This window comes from Podarcis liolepis (assembly GCF_965112155.1).
Source record: "Podarcis liolepis genome assembly, chromosome: 4".
In the NCBI taxonomy this organism is placed as follows: Eukaryota; Metazoa; Chordata; class Lepidosauria; order Squamata; family Lacertidae; genus Podarcis; species Podarcis liolepis.
In genome coordinates, this window is record NC_139558.1 from 88,838,139 (window position 1) to 88,856,538 (window position 18,400).

General features: G+C 47.5%; 1 protein-coding gene and 1 long non-coding RNA gene across 4 annotated transcripts; one reads left to right on the plus strand and one right to left on the minus strand.

Moving 5' to 3' along the window:
- Positions 1 to 65: 65 nt before the first annotated feature.
- Positions 66 to 18,064, minus strand: CEP57 (centrosomal protein 57). Of its 3 annotated transcripts, none has more exons than XM_083499757.1 (11): positions 17,884 to 18,064; positions 14,965 to 15,124; positions 11,723 to 11,902; positions 9,204 to 9,325; positions 8,305 to 8,421; positions 7,111 to 7,188; positions 5,604 to 5,720; positions 5,261 to 5,341; positions 4,150 to 4,376; positions 2,865 to 3,009; positions 66 to 1,385 (listed from the first exon to the last, which is right to left on the minus strand). In XM_083499757.1, exons 1-11 carry the CDS (start codon positions 17,911 to 17,913, stop codon positions 1,179 to 1,181), a joined length of 1,464 nt encoding a protein of 487 aa, XP_083355883.1. In that variant the 5' UTR covers positions 17,914 to 18,064; the 3' UTR covers positions 66 to 1,178. The 3 variants fall into 3 exon arrangements, with proteins under 3 accessions (XP_083355883.1, XP_083355882.1, XP_083355884.1); XM_083499756.1 differs by having other exon boundaries at positions 16,095 to 18,064; XM_083499758.1 differs by lacking the exons at positions 11,723 to 11,902; positions 14,965 to 15,124; positions 17,884 to 18,064 and adding an exon at positions 10,313 to 10,475.
- Positions 9,334 to 11,335, plus strand: LOC310705449. Its single transcript, XR_014525294.1, has 2 exons — positions 9,334 to 9,781; positions 10,704 to 11,335. It is a non-coding gene; the product is annotated as an uncharacterized lncRNA (long non-coding RNA).
- Positions 18,065 to 18,400: the final 336 nt, after the last annotated feature.

Here is an 18,400-nt window from a genome sequence, read left to right on the forward strand (position 1 = left end):
GAGCATATGCATCCCTGAGTTGCACTAGTACTTGAAAAGTTCAAGAGAAGCTGCTTTCTGCCTAATTTATTCAATTGGCAAGTTGCCTTTATTGGATCCCAATCAAACCTCAAAAAGCACAATTTTTGAGTCATTATTCCATTCCAATCATTGGAAAGACTTTACATTATTAATGTAATAAATAATATATCTCTGTGCATGTGTGTGTTTATAAAAATCCATAGTCCCACGACAGCCACCAGATCTCCTAGTCCAGTTAAGGATAAAATTATTAAAAGCCAAGTTAAAAACCAGCTGCCAATACTAGGACAGCCATGATTGGAGGTGCTGTTGTGTTTTTTGTTTTTTTAAAGAAACACACTGACTTCACTCTTTTGCAAGGAGAAAAAAACCAAGATACAAACAGCTGTCTAGTTCCTCTTTGAAACCACATTATTAAGATTCCAAGGATGGAAAAACACTGAAGGAAGCATCCTTAATTATAAGCTGAGGTAAAAGCCTTTAGGTAGTCAAGTGAATATTGAAGAGGTCACTCTTTACAAAACTTCCATATTTCGAAATGAGAACGTCTTACTGAGAACGTTTGAACATCTGAAGTGGAAAATACCCAACACCACACATAAAGCAATTTTGGGAGGAAATGCAGGGGAGGGAGCAATTTAAGGCTGAAGACAAAACAATGCATTTTAGGAGAGTTGAAAGGTAATGTAATAACACCTTTTTGTGTCTTTCACCCCACTGGTCAAGACGGCAGTGAACATTTTTGAAGCAGGGCAAAGGCCTGCAAAACCGGCATACCAGAGACAACTATGCCTCCGTCATACTCTCTTCTGTGGAGGGGAGTGGGGAAGAAAATCACTATTGTCTGCCTCTAGGCTTAGGAAAGAGTCGCCCCTGGTGAGCAATTAGATTAATTGCCTGAGTTGTAGGGTAAGGAGAATACAATGGTTCACAGCAAAGGGATTGTTGACTTGCTAAAAGAATAATAAGGGTTATCTTATTTCTTCCCTCCCCACCTCCTGCATCAGGATTAGGGGCTGTAATCTGATCAGGCCCACAGGTGGGGAATGAGGGGCTTTTGTTTAGAAAGTGCAGCCCGGCAAGGAAGGCAGCTGAGATTGGAACCAGCAAGCCGGAAAAGGTGCAAAAAACAACAACAATCACACACGCAAGACGCCTCAGTAGTCCCAACTGTTGTCATCTTTCTGAAGGGAGGTCTGTATGCTTTGCATTTCCCTCAGCAACTGCAGACTCTTCTTGCCCTGCTCTCCGGGTCTCCTCTTCAGGCCGGCGTCTTTCACCCGGTTGACCTTCGTTTTCGCTTCGCAGCCTCTGCTTGGCTGCTGAGGACAAGAGAGCCTGCCATCCCTCTTCTGCTTCGCCAGCTGCCAGGTCAAAAAAGGAGAAGGGGAGAGGGCATTTCAGAATGGCGTGCTTTTTACCTCAGGAATATTCTTCCTTCCCTCCAATCCCCTTCACCAACTCTGCGGGGAGAGAGGTTTTTCTTCTTCGAGAAAACTATATTCTACAGACCTGTTATGTTCTACAGTTATTCTACCATAACATGTTTTTCCCCCTCATAGGTTGTTCCAGATGTTATTTTAATAGGAAGCTGCCTTATACAGAGTTGGACTCATTGGTCCATGTAGCTTAGCACTGTCCACAGTGACTGGCAGCAGCTCTTCCAATATTTCAGTGGTCACAGAATTGTGGAGTTGGAAGGGACCACAAGAGTCTTCTAGACCAACCCCCTGCAATGCAGGAATCTTTTGTCCAATGTGGGGCTCGAACCCACGAGCCTGAGATTCAGAGTCTCATGCTGTATGTACAAAATGAGCTATCCCGGCTGTTCTACCTGAAGACTGGTCCTTGTGCATGCAAAGCAGATGTTCTACCGTTGAGTTACAGCTCAAAGCCACCCTGACATTCATTTTTAGGTTTTATTTATTTATTTCGCAAAAAATTATATACAGCTTAATGGAAAGACAATTAAGTGGTGCATATTAGTGTAAAATACTCATCAATGGACCAATTCACACTTTGAAAGGTGGAATATAAGTGCATTAAATTGGAGAAGGGGAACCTGCAGCCCACCAATGGTGGACTCGGACCCAGCCGGCATGGCCAAGCAATGGGAGTACGAAAACATCTGGAGCTGCTGTGAATCAGAGTAGAAGAAGAGGAGTTTGGATTTGATATCCCGCTTTATCACTACCCAAAGGAGTCTCAAAGCGGCTAACATTCTCCTTTCCCTTCCTCCCCCACAACAAACACTCTGTGAGGTGAGTGGGGCTGAGAGACTTCAGAGAAGTGTGACTAGCTCAAGGTCACCCAGCAGCTGCATGTGGAGGAGCGGGGAAGCGAACCTGGTTCACCAGATTACGAGGCCACCGCTCTTAACCACCACGCCACACTGGCTCTTAGAACAGGACGGGCACCTGTGGCCCTCCAGATGTTGCTGGTCTACAGCTTCCAGCACCCCAGACCATTGGCCATGCTGGCTGCTGTTGGCAGTCCAACATCTGGAAAGCCACAGCTTCCTCCATCCCTGGAGGAGAGAGTACAAGCTCAGGTGCACCTCCTTTATCTGCTGTACATTTGCCTTGTGTAGGGATGGCCAGCGGGGCACTACATAATTGTTTGCCATCACAGATTATAAAAAGCAATCGAGCTGCTCAAAAGTTGTGGCATTGTTGTTCAACCTGCGGTCCTCTAGAGGTTGTTGGACTCCAACTCCCATCGGCCCCAATGGTCAGGGATGATGGGAGTAATAGTCCAGCATCATCTTGGGGGGGGGGGGAGGGAGTGACTGTAATGATTCCTTCTTTCCAGGTGCTAGAACTCAGGCAAGCAGGGCAACTCACCCGCGCTCGATGCCTCTGGATTTTACAGATCTGTTCTGCCTTGGCTTCCATCTTCTTCACCAGCCCTTCCAGCTCCCTCTCTAGGTCTTCTCTTACGGCAATCGTTGGAGCCTCATGGATGAGTTTTACCAGCTGCTGGTGATCGCTTACATGCAATAGAAAGATTCAGGGCAGGGGGCGGATTAAACTTGCTTTTTGCTCGCTAAGAACATGTTTCATATACATTTTCAGAGTCACTTTGCAAGTAGAGGAAACAATCCAACTTCAAAATCTAGGGCTGTTAAACCAGTGACAAAAAATATTTTTTCGACAGGCAGATGAATAAGCACATTTACCAACATAAAGGGTGTTTGCGATAGATTGGAGGAAAACAGAATTGGTGGATAAAGTTGTCGGCTATCCATCATTGTTAGGAATGGAAGGGAAAGAGAAGAGGCTACAACGTGACCAAGAAGCCTGTCTTTAAGTGCATTTGCTTGGGGTGGGGAGGCAAAACCCCAGACAGATGCTTTATCGTAGCAAAGCTACCATTTAAATAGGGGTTCTTCTCAGGGGCAGAATGGTCCTATTCTATGATTTTAGTCAACTTTATTGCAGTAGCACGTCACCTGGGGCAGGCTTTTCTTCTTCTGGACATCACTATTTGCTTTGCCCCCTCTCCAGTTCCAGGAACCCAATAAGAGTGTCTCTGAGTATGTGCAGAGTGCCTTTTCTTCGTCAGCATATAGAGGCCCTTCCCCCCAAACCATGCCCACCTGCCCTACACGTGACCTCACCTGTGATGTCGTAATGGGTAGGGACGCATCTGCAAAGGAACAATCAGAAGTCTTGAAGCGTGCTCCCGTTGTTCCTTGCCAAGTGGGGCTCGCTATCAGCAGTGACAGCAAGCCCCGGAAGAACTGTCGATGCTTTGGAGTTACCAAAGCAGGGCTTGCTGTGTGCACAAATATTCCTTTGCATTGCCAAGCTTGATTTCAAGTCGGCAAAGCAAGGCTCTTCCAATCCAGCCTGCTCACAAAGGGAAATACATTATTTGGGGTCATCTGGGATCATTGTGATGCCTGGTGATTGGCAGGTGGGTAGCCCCACCCAGCTGTCAAAATGGCCCTAGCAGTTTTATTTTGACACTTCAAGGTTGCAGTCCAATGCTCCTCTCCCTGAGAGTAAGCAACACAGCTTTCAACGACATTCAGACAGAATTGTGAAGGATGACCTGCAGGAATCGAGAGTCACACAACGAAACACGCTCAGAAGATCCGCAAGGCGCGCAAGTGTTTTGACTCACAAGCTCATCTGCCCCAGTTCGTCTTGCAGCGTCAACAGCACCTCGGAAAGGTCTCCCTGGGACGTGGAAGAAATGGAAGAGCCGGAGTTCCTCCTTCCTCTGCCCATCGGCTTGCTCAAGGGGACATTGCTGACCACGCGCTCATTGCAAAGGGCTTTCGAATGATGCTTCATCAGGTGCAGCACATGCTGAACGTTGGCTCCCACCGAGTGGCTGGGGCTTGTGGACTGAAAGTAAAGGGAGGGGAAAGGTGAAGAGGACAAAGGCGACCTGGGCAACTGAACGCTGAGCAAAATGTACCACGGATATGCATCAGTACATGCAACGCTGGCTTATACAGTGGAAACTCGGGTTGCGAATGTGATCCGTGCAGGAGGCACGTTCAAAACCCACAGTGCCGTGTCTGCGCAGGTTGCGATTCAGCGCTTCTGCGCATGCGTGACTGCCAAAACCCAGAAGTAACCCGTTCCGGTACTTCTGGGTTTCGTTGCGTCCGTAACTTGAAAACGTGCAACCTGAAGCGTCTGTAACCCAAGGTATGACTGTGCAGAGTTAGAACTTTGGGACAGGAAATTAAGGGGAGCTGCGATAGCAGCCTTCCAATATCCGTGCAGAGCCTAACTCACAGAGGGTTTGAGACCCACAGCGGGGCGCCTTCATGTGCCCCAGCTGCAACAAAACATGTCTCTCCCACATCAGTCTCTACAGCCACAGCAGGAGCTGCAACCATCCAACAGCTTGACCTCGCCTCCAATGACACTCTCCTCCACCATCTCTCAAGACAGATGAATGCCAGCAAATGTTGTGCAGAAAGTGGAGAAGAACCAGTGGGTGGAAAGGACAGCCGATTTCAGCTGAACATTAGGAGAAACAGCTGTTTGCCTATGGAAGAGACAGTCTCTGGTGATGGCAGGCTCTCCTTTGCTGGAGATGAGGCATAGGTTGAGCAGCCAGCTCTCAGGGATGCCATGGTTGCAAGATTCTCTGCCCTGAGCAGAAGGTTGGACCAGGCAGCTTCTAGGGTACCTTGAAACCCCATTTCCTAGTATTGTCTCTGAACACAGAGCCCTCCATTCAGTTATCAGGGCTTGGGAAGTCACTGATTCCTTACCTTTCCCGCGACAAAAGGCACATCTCCCAGCCGCAGCCTATAGTGAGGCTGTGCGTGGCAGTGAACCATTCCAGGGTCATTCTAAAAAGAGAGAAGAGACACTCTCACATTAGGAGAAATTAAGTCCATCAAGGGTGGCAACAAATGGTGGGAGGAGCCAGAAACTGATGATGGGCGAAACTACAGCCAATAAAAAGCAGAGTCTGCAGCACTGGAGGGTTTCACAGCTGTCCCTCCCCTCCACCCCATCTATGAGGGCTGTGTGAATTCAGGATTTTATGTGGATTACGGGCCACAGGTAAACAGGGATGAGATCTAAGCTCTTTTAGCACCAGTGATGTACCTTTTCCAGCTGTTTTGCTTTCTTCTTGATCTTCTTTGGTTTCAACGGTTCCACCAACACCACAGGCTGCGTTTGTGCTTCCAGCAACTGTCTGTTCTTCTCCAAACCCGTCTGAAGCTGCCAAGATAAGCCTGGGGATTATTATTATTATTTTCTTTAATTCAAAATAATAGAAGATGAAGTCGGTGGGGGGGTGTGGTTTGCCAGCTAAGGCACAGCCCACAGATGGGTCACCCCAAAGATGCTGCAGGACTCCCAAGTCCCATTAGCCCCAGCCAGTATAACAATGGTCAGGGGATAGGAACTGTAGTCCAACAATATTACACGGGCTGGAAGCTCCTCATCCCTGACACAGTCCAGAAGTGCTAAACACATTCAGCCACAGGCATCCAGTTGTTGAGGAAAGTGTTAATTCCTTCATAAGCTGGTAAGAATGTTCCTTCCTAAAACACAGCTGCAGAGGGCTTGTGATTACTTATCTCTGCTGCTGTGCAACATGGCATGGAGAGCCGGCCTACATAAGAGGCCCCCTTTTCAGCATTCCTGCATGGAGACGAATAGGGGAGACAAACTGTGGAGATGTGTAGAGATACATTGAAACTGCTGGGAGAGAAATTGAAGATCCAAAGGCTGTTGGAAAACTGGACGAAGGACAGTGTAGTTGCAGGACTTTGGCAATCGGACTTCATTCTTGCTTTGTGGAATTGGTCCAAGCAAAGATTCTGGAAGCTAAAACCCTCTCTGGACTCAGAGAGATAGAGGGCTAAGGTAACTGTTTATAGGGTGTGTATAGTGTGTCTTGTGTTCACTGTGCAAAGCAGTATTATTAGATATTCATCCCAGCCCTGGTTTTCCCCATCAAAAGTCTAGCCTGCCCTTGGATGGTACCAGAGCCTTATACGGGAACAACCCAGAGCTGCTATCCAAACTCCTGTTCCACTGCTTCTGTATCAAACTTCTCCCAACCTGCTGCCCTCCAGATGTTGTTGGAACTCCAGCTCCCAGCAGCTCAAGCCAGCATGAGCAAGAGTCAGAGATGATGAGAATTGTAGTGCAAATTCAGGCACTAGGCTAGAGAAGTCTGCTTTGTGATGGAGGCATGGAACTGATACACAAATATCTATATGTATATCTACTGCATGTAATTGGAAGCATTTGCATTGAAGGCTGGAGATGGGGACTTCTATCCCAACAAACTGGATGTAGGTTTTCAACTAAAAATGTTTGCAGTGTCCTAAAATTAATAATAATAATCTACAGACCACAACAACTGGCCTGCCAACAGGCCTGCAGACAAGACCTTATGCTACCCAGCAGCTTGTGTCTGGACATATTCTTGCAATCTTCTGGGGGGGGAATCTACCATGACTCTAGCCTACGCACAGAATGAAGTTTCTGATCATTCCATGTTTCTGCAAGGAGGCCTCAAATGCATTACAAATCCTACATGCCCTCAGGAGTTCTTTCCTCTGCAGAGAAATTCAGGCCACAAATCGGAAGGACTTGCCTCTGCCGCTTTTTCCTGCACCCGTTTCCGCGCTTGTTCTTCCTCCAGGAGCTTCTCTTCCAGCTCTTTCATTTTTTTCTAGTTTAAACAAAAGCAGAACCTAAAATCACCCAACAGCCAATTGAGTCTTGCCTCCTGCCTCCAGCAGGGTGTCCCGCAGGCAAAGATCTGTCTGGGGTTGGCCTGGTTCTAAACCCACCCTTTTTCTTTTAAAGGGAGGAAATAATCTAGCCTCCTTTTAGGGTTACTGGGGAGTAAGATCTGCTCTGACCTTTCCCGAGTAGGATACAAAGGCAATGAATACATAATAGAAACAGATCTGGAGTCTTACCAGAGCCACAGCTCACAAAAGTAGGAGACATGGCCATCTATGCAGTTATATTCAACCACTAGGGGGATCCAGAAGAAAACTAAAATTACAAAAATCAAAATAGGTGGCACGATGGCGGGGGGGGGGGGAGGAATATAAATATAAGTGTAAGACACACACCATATTAAGCTAAATAAATGTGCCATAGCATAATTTTGGGGCTGAGCTTTTAGGTTTACTTGCGAGCAGATTTCATGTTATATTGGAGTAGAATTTGGGATTCAGAGGTTCTCATGCAGAACACTACAGCAGCAGAAAAAAATCTAAACATTACCCTATTTAGTACGGCTGCCATCTGACTGAAGAAATATTTATATCAACTCAATCAAATGAATTTAATTGATTTCATTTGCATATGAATAAAAGAAAGGATAAAACATATCCCAGTGTTTAGAACACAATACGTGCCATGCTTACCTTTAAAATAGCAGAAGCACAATACTGCAACTTTCAGACTGTTAACCCTATACATGGTTTTCTGGGAGTAAGTCCCACTGAGGTCATTTATATATCTCTGCTCCAAGTTCCAGTATAAAAATTGAGTGGATTCAAACATTAAGGAAGTCCTTCTTGTATCAGACCGATAATGGCCAGCCAGATCGTGTCTAGAAAGCCCATTAGTGGGGCAGGATGATGACAGGGATGTAGCAAGTTGTGACTCCCCCATCCGCCCCAACCAGTATGGCCAATGGTCAGGGATGATGGGATTTGTAGCCCAGAAACATCTGGAAGGTCACAGGTTCTCCATCGCTACATTACAAGAATGCTGAGCATCCACAACGAGCACAAACCTGGTCTTGGGCGTCCAAACAAACACAACCTACCTCTGCATGAGACTGCATCGACGTAAGCCTTGCATATTCTTTCTCAAGCAGATCCAACCTTTCCAATTTAGATGTCACATGTGATTGATCAAGGATTCTCTCTCTTTCTAATGTGGCCTGGAAAGAGGAGGAGGAAAGCTATTCATGGCGTGGGGAGGCAAGAAAGATGTGACGGGAAGTTTCATCAGCTGAATTTCTGCCTGCCACTGAAAAGCACAGGGGTAGCCAACAGCAGTAAAAGTCTGCAACCCTAGTCAACTGCAACATCTCACTAAAAAGCAGCAACATAATGGGAGAAAAGTGAAGCGTGTGTGTGTGTGTGTGTGTGTGTGTGAAGCTCACAAAAGGCTCGTGTCAAACCTTTTAATTCCAGGGCTGAATATTGTGACGTTTGAGACTAGAGCCTATATCATGTCAACAGCAGGCCCCAGTAGCAGATAGGGTGGCAAAACTGTTCAATGAAGGGGAATAGTTTTCAAGATCCGCATGATGGCAACCCAGTCCCACAACATAACCTAATAAAAGCCTGGTTGGGCCAGACTGATGGTCCACCTACTCTGCCATTCAGTTTCCCACAGAAGCTGACCAGATGCCACATTTGAGGAAGCCCAAATGTTGGACATGAAAAGGCAACAGCTCCTCCGGTTGCAATTCACCTGCAGTTGATTTTCAGATGCACTTTGATACTGGAGGTAGGGAATACCCACCAGGACTACTACGTCTTCTCTGAAATTTGTCTCACTCAGCTTTGAAAGCCATCTAAGCTTGTGGCCATCACTACATCTTGTGGCAGTGAGTTGCACAAGTGTGTGTGTATAACCCAGATGTATTATGGCTGTTGGCGAAATTCATAGAGTTTGCATTAAGAAGGTCAGATGACACCAAGGCAGACGACGTACCTGCTTCTGCAAGACAGTGGTCTTTTCGAGTTCTGCCTGTGCAATCATTTGTTTCATGTAATCCAGCTGCTTTTCCAGAAGGCTGCAGCGAGTCTCGGCACCTGCCAGCTGAGCTGCCAACTCTGAAAGGAGGGCAATGAGAGATGGCTAAACCACAGAGTTAAGTCACAGAGCCTAGGGCTTGCCGATCAGAAGGTCGGCAGTTCAAATCCCTGCGACAGGGTGATCTCCCATTGCTCGGTCCCTGCTCCTGCCCACCTAGCAGTTCGAAAGCACGTCGAAGTGCAAGTAGATAAGTAGGTACCGCTCTGGCAGGAAGGTAAACTGTGTTTCCGTGCGCTGCTCTGGTTCGCCAGAAGCAGCTTAGTCATGCTGGCCACATGACCCGGAAGCTGTACGCCAGCTCCCTCGGCCAATAAAACAAGATGAGCGCTGCAACTCCAGAGTCATCTGCGACTGGATCTAATGGTCAGGGGTCCCTTTACCTTACAGCCCCAATGCTAATAATGGACCCCATGAGGACTATACAGGTTGCAAGCTATGGGGTACTGCCAGCTGTATTCAGGGTAGACTCATTGGTGGGCCTAAGTTTGTCGTGTCCGTCAATTTCAATGGGTCCATGTGGGACTAACAATGGATACAACCCTACTGCTCAGAGTAAACCACTAAATTTTCAGAAAAGTCCAACCTAGGTCCATTAATTTCAGTGGGTTTGCTCCATGAAGAATTTAGTTGGCTACAGCCCCAGGCGACTAGTAGACTAGGCCTAGGCAATGTACTGATACGGTTTAAAGTTAAAATCACAAAAGCGATTTCAGACTGGGCAATGTACTCACAGCCAGCACAGCGCACTTCCCTCCGGCACCTGATGCTCGTCCACTCCCTCCCTCCCTCCCCAGCCTAGCCACCGGCCTCAGGAGTGGGGTTTGCCTGTCTGCCAGCCAATATCTTCATTTTCTTTCTCTGGCTGTGCAAGCGCTGGCAGGCTGCCTCCTTCCTCCGTTCTTCCTCGCACTGAACAGTGGCTCCTCGTAGCCACTGCTTGTGTGGTGAGACACTGTGGTCAGGGTGAGCCATGGTTGGCAGTTCCGGGGTGGCCGGCGTCATACCATGCAATACAACAGCTGATGTGCTCCGCCCAGGGCAGTGCCACCTATCCGACCTCGCCAGTAAGAGGCAGAAACTGCACACAGTGATGCCAATTGTCTCCGTGGCCAGCAACGAACTTCTTCCTCCCCGCCTCCTTTCTGACGTCATAATATACCGCCATATCGGCAGTATATTACGATGCTGGGAAGCAGATATTGCCCAGCCCTACAATAGAGCAAGGACAGGCTCTTCAAAATTCTAAATGGCCCAAGAGATGGAGTGGAGGAAGCACTCATCTGAACACCAATGGGGCAGATAAGATGCCATACGTACGTGCGGCAGATATATACTATGCAGAGCCCAAAGCTGAGATACTCAGACCACCTGCAGCTGTGCCTCAACACAGAAGAGGCGAGCGGAGAACGAGCAGCAGCTGAAGCACAGCCATACTCCCAACTTCAGCCGTACGCTGACAATGGGAGCCATACAAAGACATCTGTCAGTTCCACAACAAGTAAGAACAATCAGGTATCATGGTAACTGGAGGCTTTTTTGGAACTGGGCTCTGCATTCTAATTCCATGAGGCTACCAATACAGTAAAGGCTCCTGGATAGATCTCTTCAACCTTGCCTTAACGACACCGATTCTCCAACACAGGCATTTCAAACTGTGTTTCGGGGTGATCCGGGATTTCTTAGAAGCTTCTCCTGAAGGAGGAGGCAGGCAAGCTCCCCTGAAAGGCAGCTTGCTCATCACAACTGATCCTCCCCTCAAATGTACATCCACGTGGTTGTGTAGAATGAGCTCAGCATGCTGAGCTGGGTTAGGCATCCTGGTGCCCATCGGAAGTCCTGGGCTGCACCTCTCTTCTTCCCTGGCCATTGGTTATGCTGGCCAAGGACAATGGGAATTTATAGGCCAGAAGGTCTCCATGGCACTTGGCTGCCCGCCCTTACTCTAAGCGAACGGCTGCTGCTTGCAGAATAATGATCTTTTTGGATCTGAAGAAGGCAATGTGCAAAAATAAATGGTTTTCCCCGCCTCTTTCAGAGCATCTCAGCTTTTAGGCATCACATAGCATACATCTGCCCCAGATAGACCGGGAGTTGGATCGTTGGAAAACACTTCCACTGCCAGAATCCTCTACAATGCACCAAAATGCTTTGGACTGTAAGTTTTTGGACATTAACCTGTTTCTTCTACCCCTTTGCTTCTTGCTTCTCCCTCTTACACACATGCCATAGGGTGCATAGAGGATTCTGATAGGCTCACATGCTGTCCATATGCACAGATTTGCGGGGTGGGGGGTGTTTCACTTTGGACAGCCTACACTTTGGGTCATGGGAAGTGACCTCACTGAATAGGGGGCTCATCCAAACACCCCCTAGGATTATTAATTTGTAGTTGAGCAAAGGAGACATTTACACACCTTCGTTTTTTCTGGACACCTCAAACTTTGTCTGCTCTTTTTCCATCAGCTGTTCGCCCAGCACTTTCTTATAGTCTGAGGTTTCCCTGGCCAGAGATTTCACACTCTCCTCTGCTTGAATCCGTTCCAGCTCCAGCCGCCGTATTTTCTCTTGCAGGTTCTTCAGAGCTGAGAATATTGCTGACAACAACAACAAAGCTAAATACAATTAGGACCAGCTATTAATGAGCTAGCAGGACACAGCAGATACAGGGTTGGATTTAAGACTGCGGAAAGCTGCATTCAAAGACTGTTCAGCTGTGAAGCTTAATGTGTGGACCTGAGCAAGTCCCAAGCTCCCTCCCTAACCTATTTCACAAGGATGGTTGTTGAAGCCCAAATGGGATATGCTGATATATGTTGTTCTGAGTTCCTTGGACAGAGGGGTAGGCTATACACCTGATGAAGTTACAACAAAATCCAGTTTTCTGTGAATCTTAGATATTTTAATTAGAACTATGCTGAAAATCTGCCTCATGTTCTTTCCTTCCCCCCCCCAGCCATTTTCCACCACTAAACAAGAAAAAAGCAATAAAAATGATCAGAAGTGGGATGGGGAAGAGAAAATTGCAGTGAAATTCTTATGGGTGGAGTGTGGTGTGTTTCGTTGTGCTAACCTGATTGGTGTGGTGGTTGTGCGGGGCTTATGAATACCCCTTATTTCCTTCTCCAAATCATCTCCCAAGTACCCTGCAGCCTCCCTGGGTGTCCGCTCTCCAATTAAAGGTGGCTCCTCCCATTGCGCTTTTGTCAATCAGGACGTGCGGGCAGTGAGGGAGGCTTAAGGAGTGCTGGAGAAATGGTTACTGGAAAGGAAAGCATACATGCCGCCTTTGGCCACCCTCCAGCAACCAGGTAAGCTCAAAACACAACACCCACCCAAAATCTAAAGGAATGATAAAGTACTTTGAAAATGAGGCAGAAAAAAAAGGAGAGCTGCTTTCACAAAGAAATTTTTCAATAAATTGGATGGATATTGGCACAGCCTTACATTTGACTTTTGGCACTAAAGCTTGCCCTCAGCAAGACCTTCCTGATATTATATTGCTATTGCTCCTTCCCTGGAACTTTTGTTAAGGCAATGTTTCTCAAACTTGGGTCCCCAGCTGTTGTAGGACTACAACTCCCATCATCCCTAGCTAGAAGAACCAGTGGTCAAGGATGATGGGATTTGTAGTCCAACAACTGGGTACCCAAGTTTTAGAAACACTGTGTATATTCTATGCTTTTTAAAGTAAAAGTATCTGGAACTGGACTCCACATTCCCAAATCCCAATCACATTTGAAGCAGTACTGGCCCTGAGAGTCCGCTTCTAGCCACACATACAGCAATCAACACCATAAAATTATTCCCAGAGAAAATATTTGAGCAAACTGACCTTCTGCTGCCAAGGAGGAAAACAGAAGGCTACCAACACTGTGTGAATTCAGTTCCCCAGGCTCTGACATCTGGCAGAGCTGAAAGGAAGTCTCATCAATAATTAGCAGACCCACTTCTCTGTAATAGCCAACGGAGCTCCTTGCCAGCACAACCCACATTTAATTAGCAACCGCTTCAAAAAGGAAAGGAAGTTTAGATCTCACAGGGTAGTTTTAAGCTCTGAGTTTCTCAAATGCTATCTTCACCTGCTTCTCCAAGGTCAGGGAACCTGTGATATGACTATTCCCACATATCTGTAAGGAATGAGTGGACAGGCTGTTGTGTCTGAGCCAGAGACAGAAATGGGAAGAGTGATAAGTATGAAGGTTGCCTTTGTACTGTAGCCTCGTTTCTTTACCCTCACATACCCCTCTGCCCTCCATCCAATCAAGCCAGAAGCATGATCAGAGTCCAGTGACACATCCTGGCCAGTCAAAAGCACTTAAGGAGGGTGAAAAGCTGGGAATGTGTGGGCTGACAAGTATATGGCCTGGACAAGGGGAGTCCCAATGGTCATAAGACCCTACCTGCCCACGGACTGTCTTGCCAGAGTGATGCATGCTCTGGTTATCTCCCGCTTGGACTACTGCAATGTGCTCTACATGGGGCTACCTCTGAAGGTGACCCAGAAACTACAACTGATCCAGAATGCAGCAGCTAGACTGGTGACTGGGAGTGGCCGCTGAGACCATATAACACCGGTCCTGAAAGACCTCCATTGGCTCCCAGTACGTTTCTGAGCACAATTCAAAGTGTTGGTGCTGACCTTTAAAGCCCTAAACGGCCTCAGCCCAGTATACCTGAAGGAGCGTCTCCACCGCCATGGTTCTCACCTGGACACTCAGGTCCAGTGCAGAGGGCCTTCTGGCGGTTCCCTCACCACAAGAAGCAAAGTTACAGGGAACCAGGCAGGGGCCTTTTCGGTAGTGACGCCCGCCCTGTAGAACGTCCTCCCATCAGTAATAAACTATTGGGCTTTTAGAAGACATCTGAAGGCAGTCCTGTTTAGGGAAGTTTTTAATATTTGATGAATCACTGAATTTTAGTATTCTGCTGGAAGCCACCCAGCCAGATGGGCAGGGTATAAATAAATATTATTATTATCATCATTATTATTATCATTATTTTTATGGCCTGATGGTTTGCATTTGGTCTCTGGGCCTGACATTCCCCATTCCTAATATAGATGCAACAGCAGATTCACGTATGACTCCCAGAAATCTTCACAAGCGAGGAGAAATGACAAACAAGCAGGCCTGACAAATCTCTTTCCGCAAACCATTCCAGAGAGAGCGCTGCATCAGAAAAGGGCTTGCTCCACAATATCCACATGCTTCACTTCAGAGGAGGGTGGGGGACATGGAGCAAGGCCTCCCAAAGTCACATTGAAAGAACGTATGGTTTACTGGTTGAAGTAACCCAAAGATGCTGCTTTCCTTTGCACTGGGGAGTTGGAAAGCAAGGATTGCAGAGGAAAGAAGGGTCAAGAATAAGCCTAGGGGAGAAAGCAACCCATTGTCAACTGGTTCTTCAAAACCCACAAGGACCGTATTTTTACGAAGCCACTGCATTTTAAAACAATCCACCTTTTAGTTTTCTTCAGATCAGCTGATAAGATTCCATAAAAGTAATTTAAAAACACACACACACACACGGGCATCCCACCCCCTCAACAAAGGTAGTGCTTTCACACTGATTCAAGGATTGTGAACCTTCCAGACAGACATACAAACCGCAAACTTATTCCCAACGCTACCCCAATTCCTCCAAGTCAAATCGTTACCTCTGCTGTTACTCTCTGGATATGCAATGACTGGCTTGGCAGGAGGTCGTCGCAAGTCAGCGTTAATGAAAGGTTTGTGCCTAGGGTACTCCGTAAACGATGCTGCTGAAAGCCCATCTGTGAAGGATGAGGTCCTGTGACTTGTACGGAAAGCAGCACCCTGGAAAGAGGTGGAGATGGTCAGTTGAGCTGTCTGATAGACACAGAGGATGCCTCATCAGTCCAGAAAGACCAATTTGAGTTTTCAGAGTGCAATTAGAATGAGTGTCCAAAAAGCCTTTGATGAAGAAGTAGGTCTTTAGGAAAACCTAAGAACGAGTTCACCACATAGCCAACAGGAAACACCAAGCAAGTGTGGCACAGAAAACACCAAGCAAGTGTGGCACAGTGGTTTCAGTGGCAGACTAGGGTCATGGAGAATATTTAGAATCATAGAGTTGGAAGGGACCCAAAGGACCTAGTCAAACCCATGTAATGCAGAATTCTGCAGGTGTCCCTTACAGAAATTGAACCTGCAACCTTGGCACTACCCGCACCACACTCTAACCAAATGAGCTATCCTGGAAACTTGCACTTCAACTCTATTCAAGTTTATTTTAACTGAAGTGCCACCAAGTTCAACAGAGCTTACTTTCCTAGTAAGTGGATTTTGCAGGATATTAGAGCGAGATTATGTATAGAATTTGGAGCTCCTTGGAGGAAAGGCAAGATAGAAAGGTAATCAGAGATAAGAGCTGGCCAGGAACGTTATCCTGAGTTCCCCGGTGACGGGGAAATGCAATCAACAAACTTGACCCATGCTATGACTGTGTCCAAACAACTTCAGATTGATTCCAAGTCGGCTAGTAGGTAGCCAAATCGCATCGCCTCTGATAAACAAGTGTCTAGTCTAGGTGATCAAGCACAGAAGAGTTACAAAAAATTGGTAGTTCTCTCTTTTGGACTACCAATGAGGTACATGTGGATGAATAGGCTACTAAGCCCCTCTTAGTTTGTCTCATTTGCAAGTATGATTGCAATTAAACCTTAACAGGATTGCGATGTCAAATTGGGCATGGCTACAATTGAGCTGCCATGGCCACGCTTTCACTGTAGCTATTTTTCAATTCCTTTGCCTGCCTCCTACACACCCTCAGTGAATGGCTTAGGCCACATGGCAGAGGGCAGCACATGCATCTTTTATGGCTTATTGTCCATAACCTGAGTCCAACTTAAGTGATAAATGCTTAGTTTCCGTATGTTGCTCAGCTTGTCCCTATGCAACACTGTCACCAAGCTTCTCTCCTGGAATACGAAACTGGAGACTTAAAAAACAGGGAGTAGATGAGAGAAACTAATCAGAATTATTCGTTCTGCAAAAGCACTCAAGCGAGCCCCTGAAAGCAAGCAGACAATACAAAGAAAGAGGTAGGAGGCTGAGGATTTTTAGTAGTCTGACCATACAATCTTAGAGATTCCAGAAAGGAATCAAAGGGAGCATGGCTTTCAGCTAATATATTTAGAGCATGGATCCATGGGTCAATCCTAAGCACACTTACTTAGAAGAGCTACAGTGGCTATCTTGTGGCTCTCCAGATGTTGTCGGACTCCAGTTTCCATCGGACACAACATAGCATGGCCCACGGTTAAGGCTGATAGGAGCATAGCTGTCAACGTTTCCCTTTTTTAAAGGGAAATTCCCTTATTCCGAATAGGATTCCTCGCAAGAAAAGGGAAAAATTGACAGCTATGGATAGGAGTTGCAGTCACTCTCAGCCAGACTGACTGCAAGAATAAAACAGGTGTGGCCCTGAATTCTAATTACTGGAAACCACAGGAGATGAAAACACTCTTGTGCTAATGTTCTGCTCACTGGTTTCCCACAGACATCTATCCGGTTGCCGACTGTGATAAGAGGATGCTGTACTAAATGAGCCACTGGCCTTTTTCTTTTAATTTTTAATTAATTCATTGAATTTATATACCACCTTATACCCGGAGGCAACCATAGTTTAACTATACTGTAGTTTTAACATTTTCTATTTCGACTCCCTCCTCCCTCTTTCTGCGGTTCCTTGCATTTATAAGGGCCGCTGGCCAGACCCAGCAGATTCTTCTTATGTTCTTAGGGACATTTGTAGGGCATTTGGAAAAGACATGATGGGAGAGGAAAGCAGCATCAGCCTGCGATTTTGAAAGACCAGGGGATGACCCTCTGTGGTGCAACGGATCAATGCTGTTAACCAGAATGCAGGATTCCTGCACTGCAGGAGGTTGGACCAGATAACCCATCTCTACAATACTGTGAGCACCTATGCGATGGGTGGACCATCTAAAACGAACAGTGAGGGCTTCGGAGCACGCAGGAAGCTAAGTGCAGAGAGTGATGGAGAGAACTTGGGAAATATCCAAAACGCGATGTGAGATGCTGTGGAAGAAGCTGGGGAAAGGCAAAAGTTCAGTGTTAAGAGAGCAAGTGACCTTCTGCAGGTGAAGGTGTCCAGATCGACCCCAGTACAGTATACCCAATTATGGTGGGGAAAGATCTCAAATACCAGACCTGGAAGTGGGTGCTTCATGCCCTGCAGAGCCCACCCTACCTCATGGGGTTGTTGCGGGAATCAAACCGGGAAGAAGAGAAACTCGCCCACCGCCTTGAGCTCGCGGGGAGAAAGGCGGGCTACAAATGCAACAAAGTGAATACCGTTGAGAGCTGAAAGGGCTCTGGGTGCGAAGATGGGCTCGCTTGGAGATCCCTCCTTATACTGTGCCAGCGCCGAGGATCCGCGAAGTTCACCCTCGTGGGCGAGCGTGCCCCTGCGCATGTATAGAACGCCTTCATCCCCCCAAGCAGCCACGCCCAACCTCCCGCGCGGACGTAAGGGAAACCAGAGGTGGTTTCAGGGCCTGCCGCTCCATCAGGCTCCCCTCCGGGCTCACCGTGTTCTCCAGGTCCCCCGCCACCGCCATGTCGCAAAAGGGCGCCCGCGGAGGGCGCCTGTCCCTTTAAGGCCAGCGGGGCCCGGAGAGCGGAGGCTACTGCCGCCTCCCGCCCCCTCCAGCTGCCCCACAAACACCGCGGCCGCGCCAACAAGGCCACTCTGTTGAGTGGCATGTGAAGCAGCCAACGGAACCTCGCCTCGCCCCGCCCAAGAGCAACATTTCCCCGCCCCTCCCGCGTTGCCTTTTACGGCGCGCTTGCGTCACAGAGCCGCGGCGGTGATGGACGCCCGGATTAACCAACCAGAGTTGAGGAAGAAGAAGGGGGGAGGGAGAAAGCAGCCGCAGCAGGCGCTCGGATTTATTTCCCTATTATCGCCTTGGGGTTTCAAGAGCGAGCGAATCAGAAGCCAATGCGAAGATACGCTCCGGATTTGTTTGTGGGGCTTTCGGTGGGTGGCAGTAGAAGGAAGGAAGCGAACTGCGCTTATCTCCCTTCTGCGCAGGCGCAGCCTAG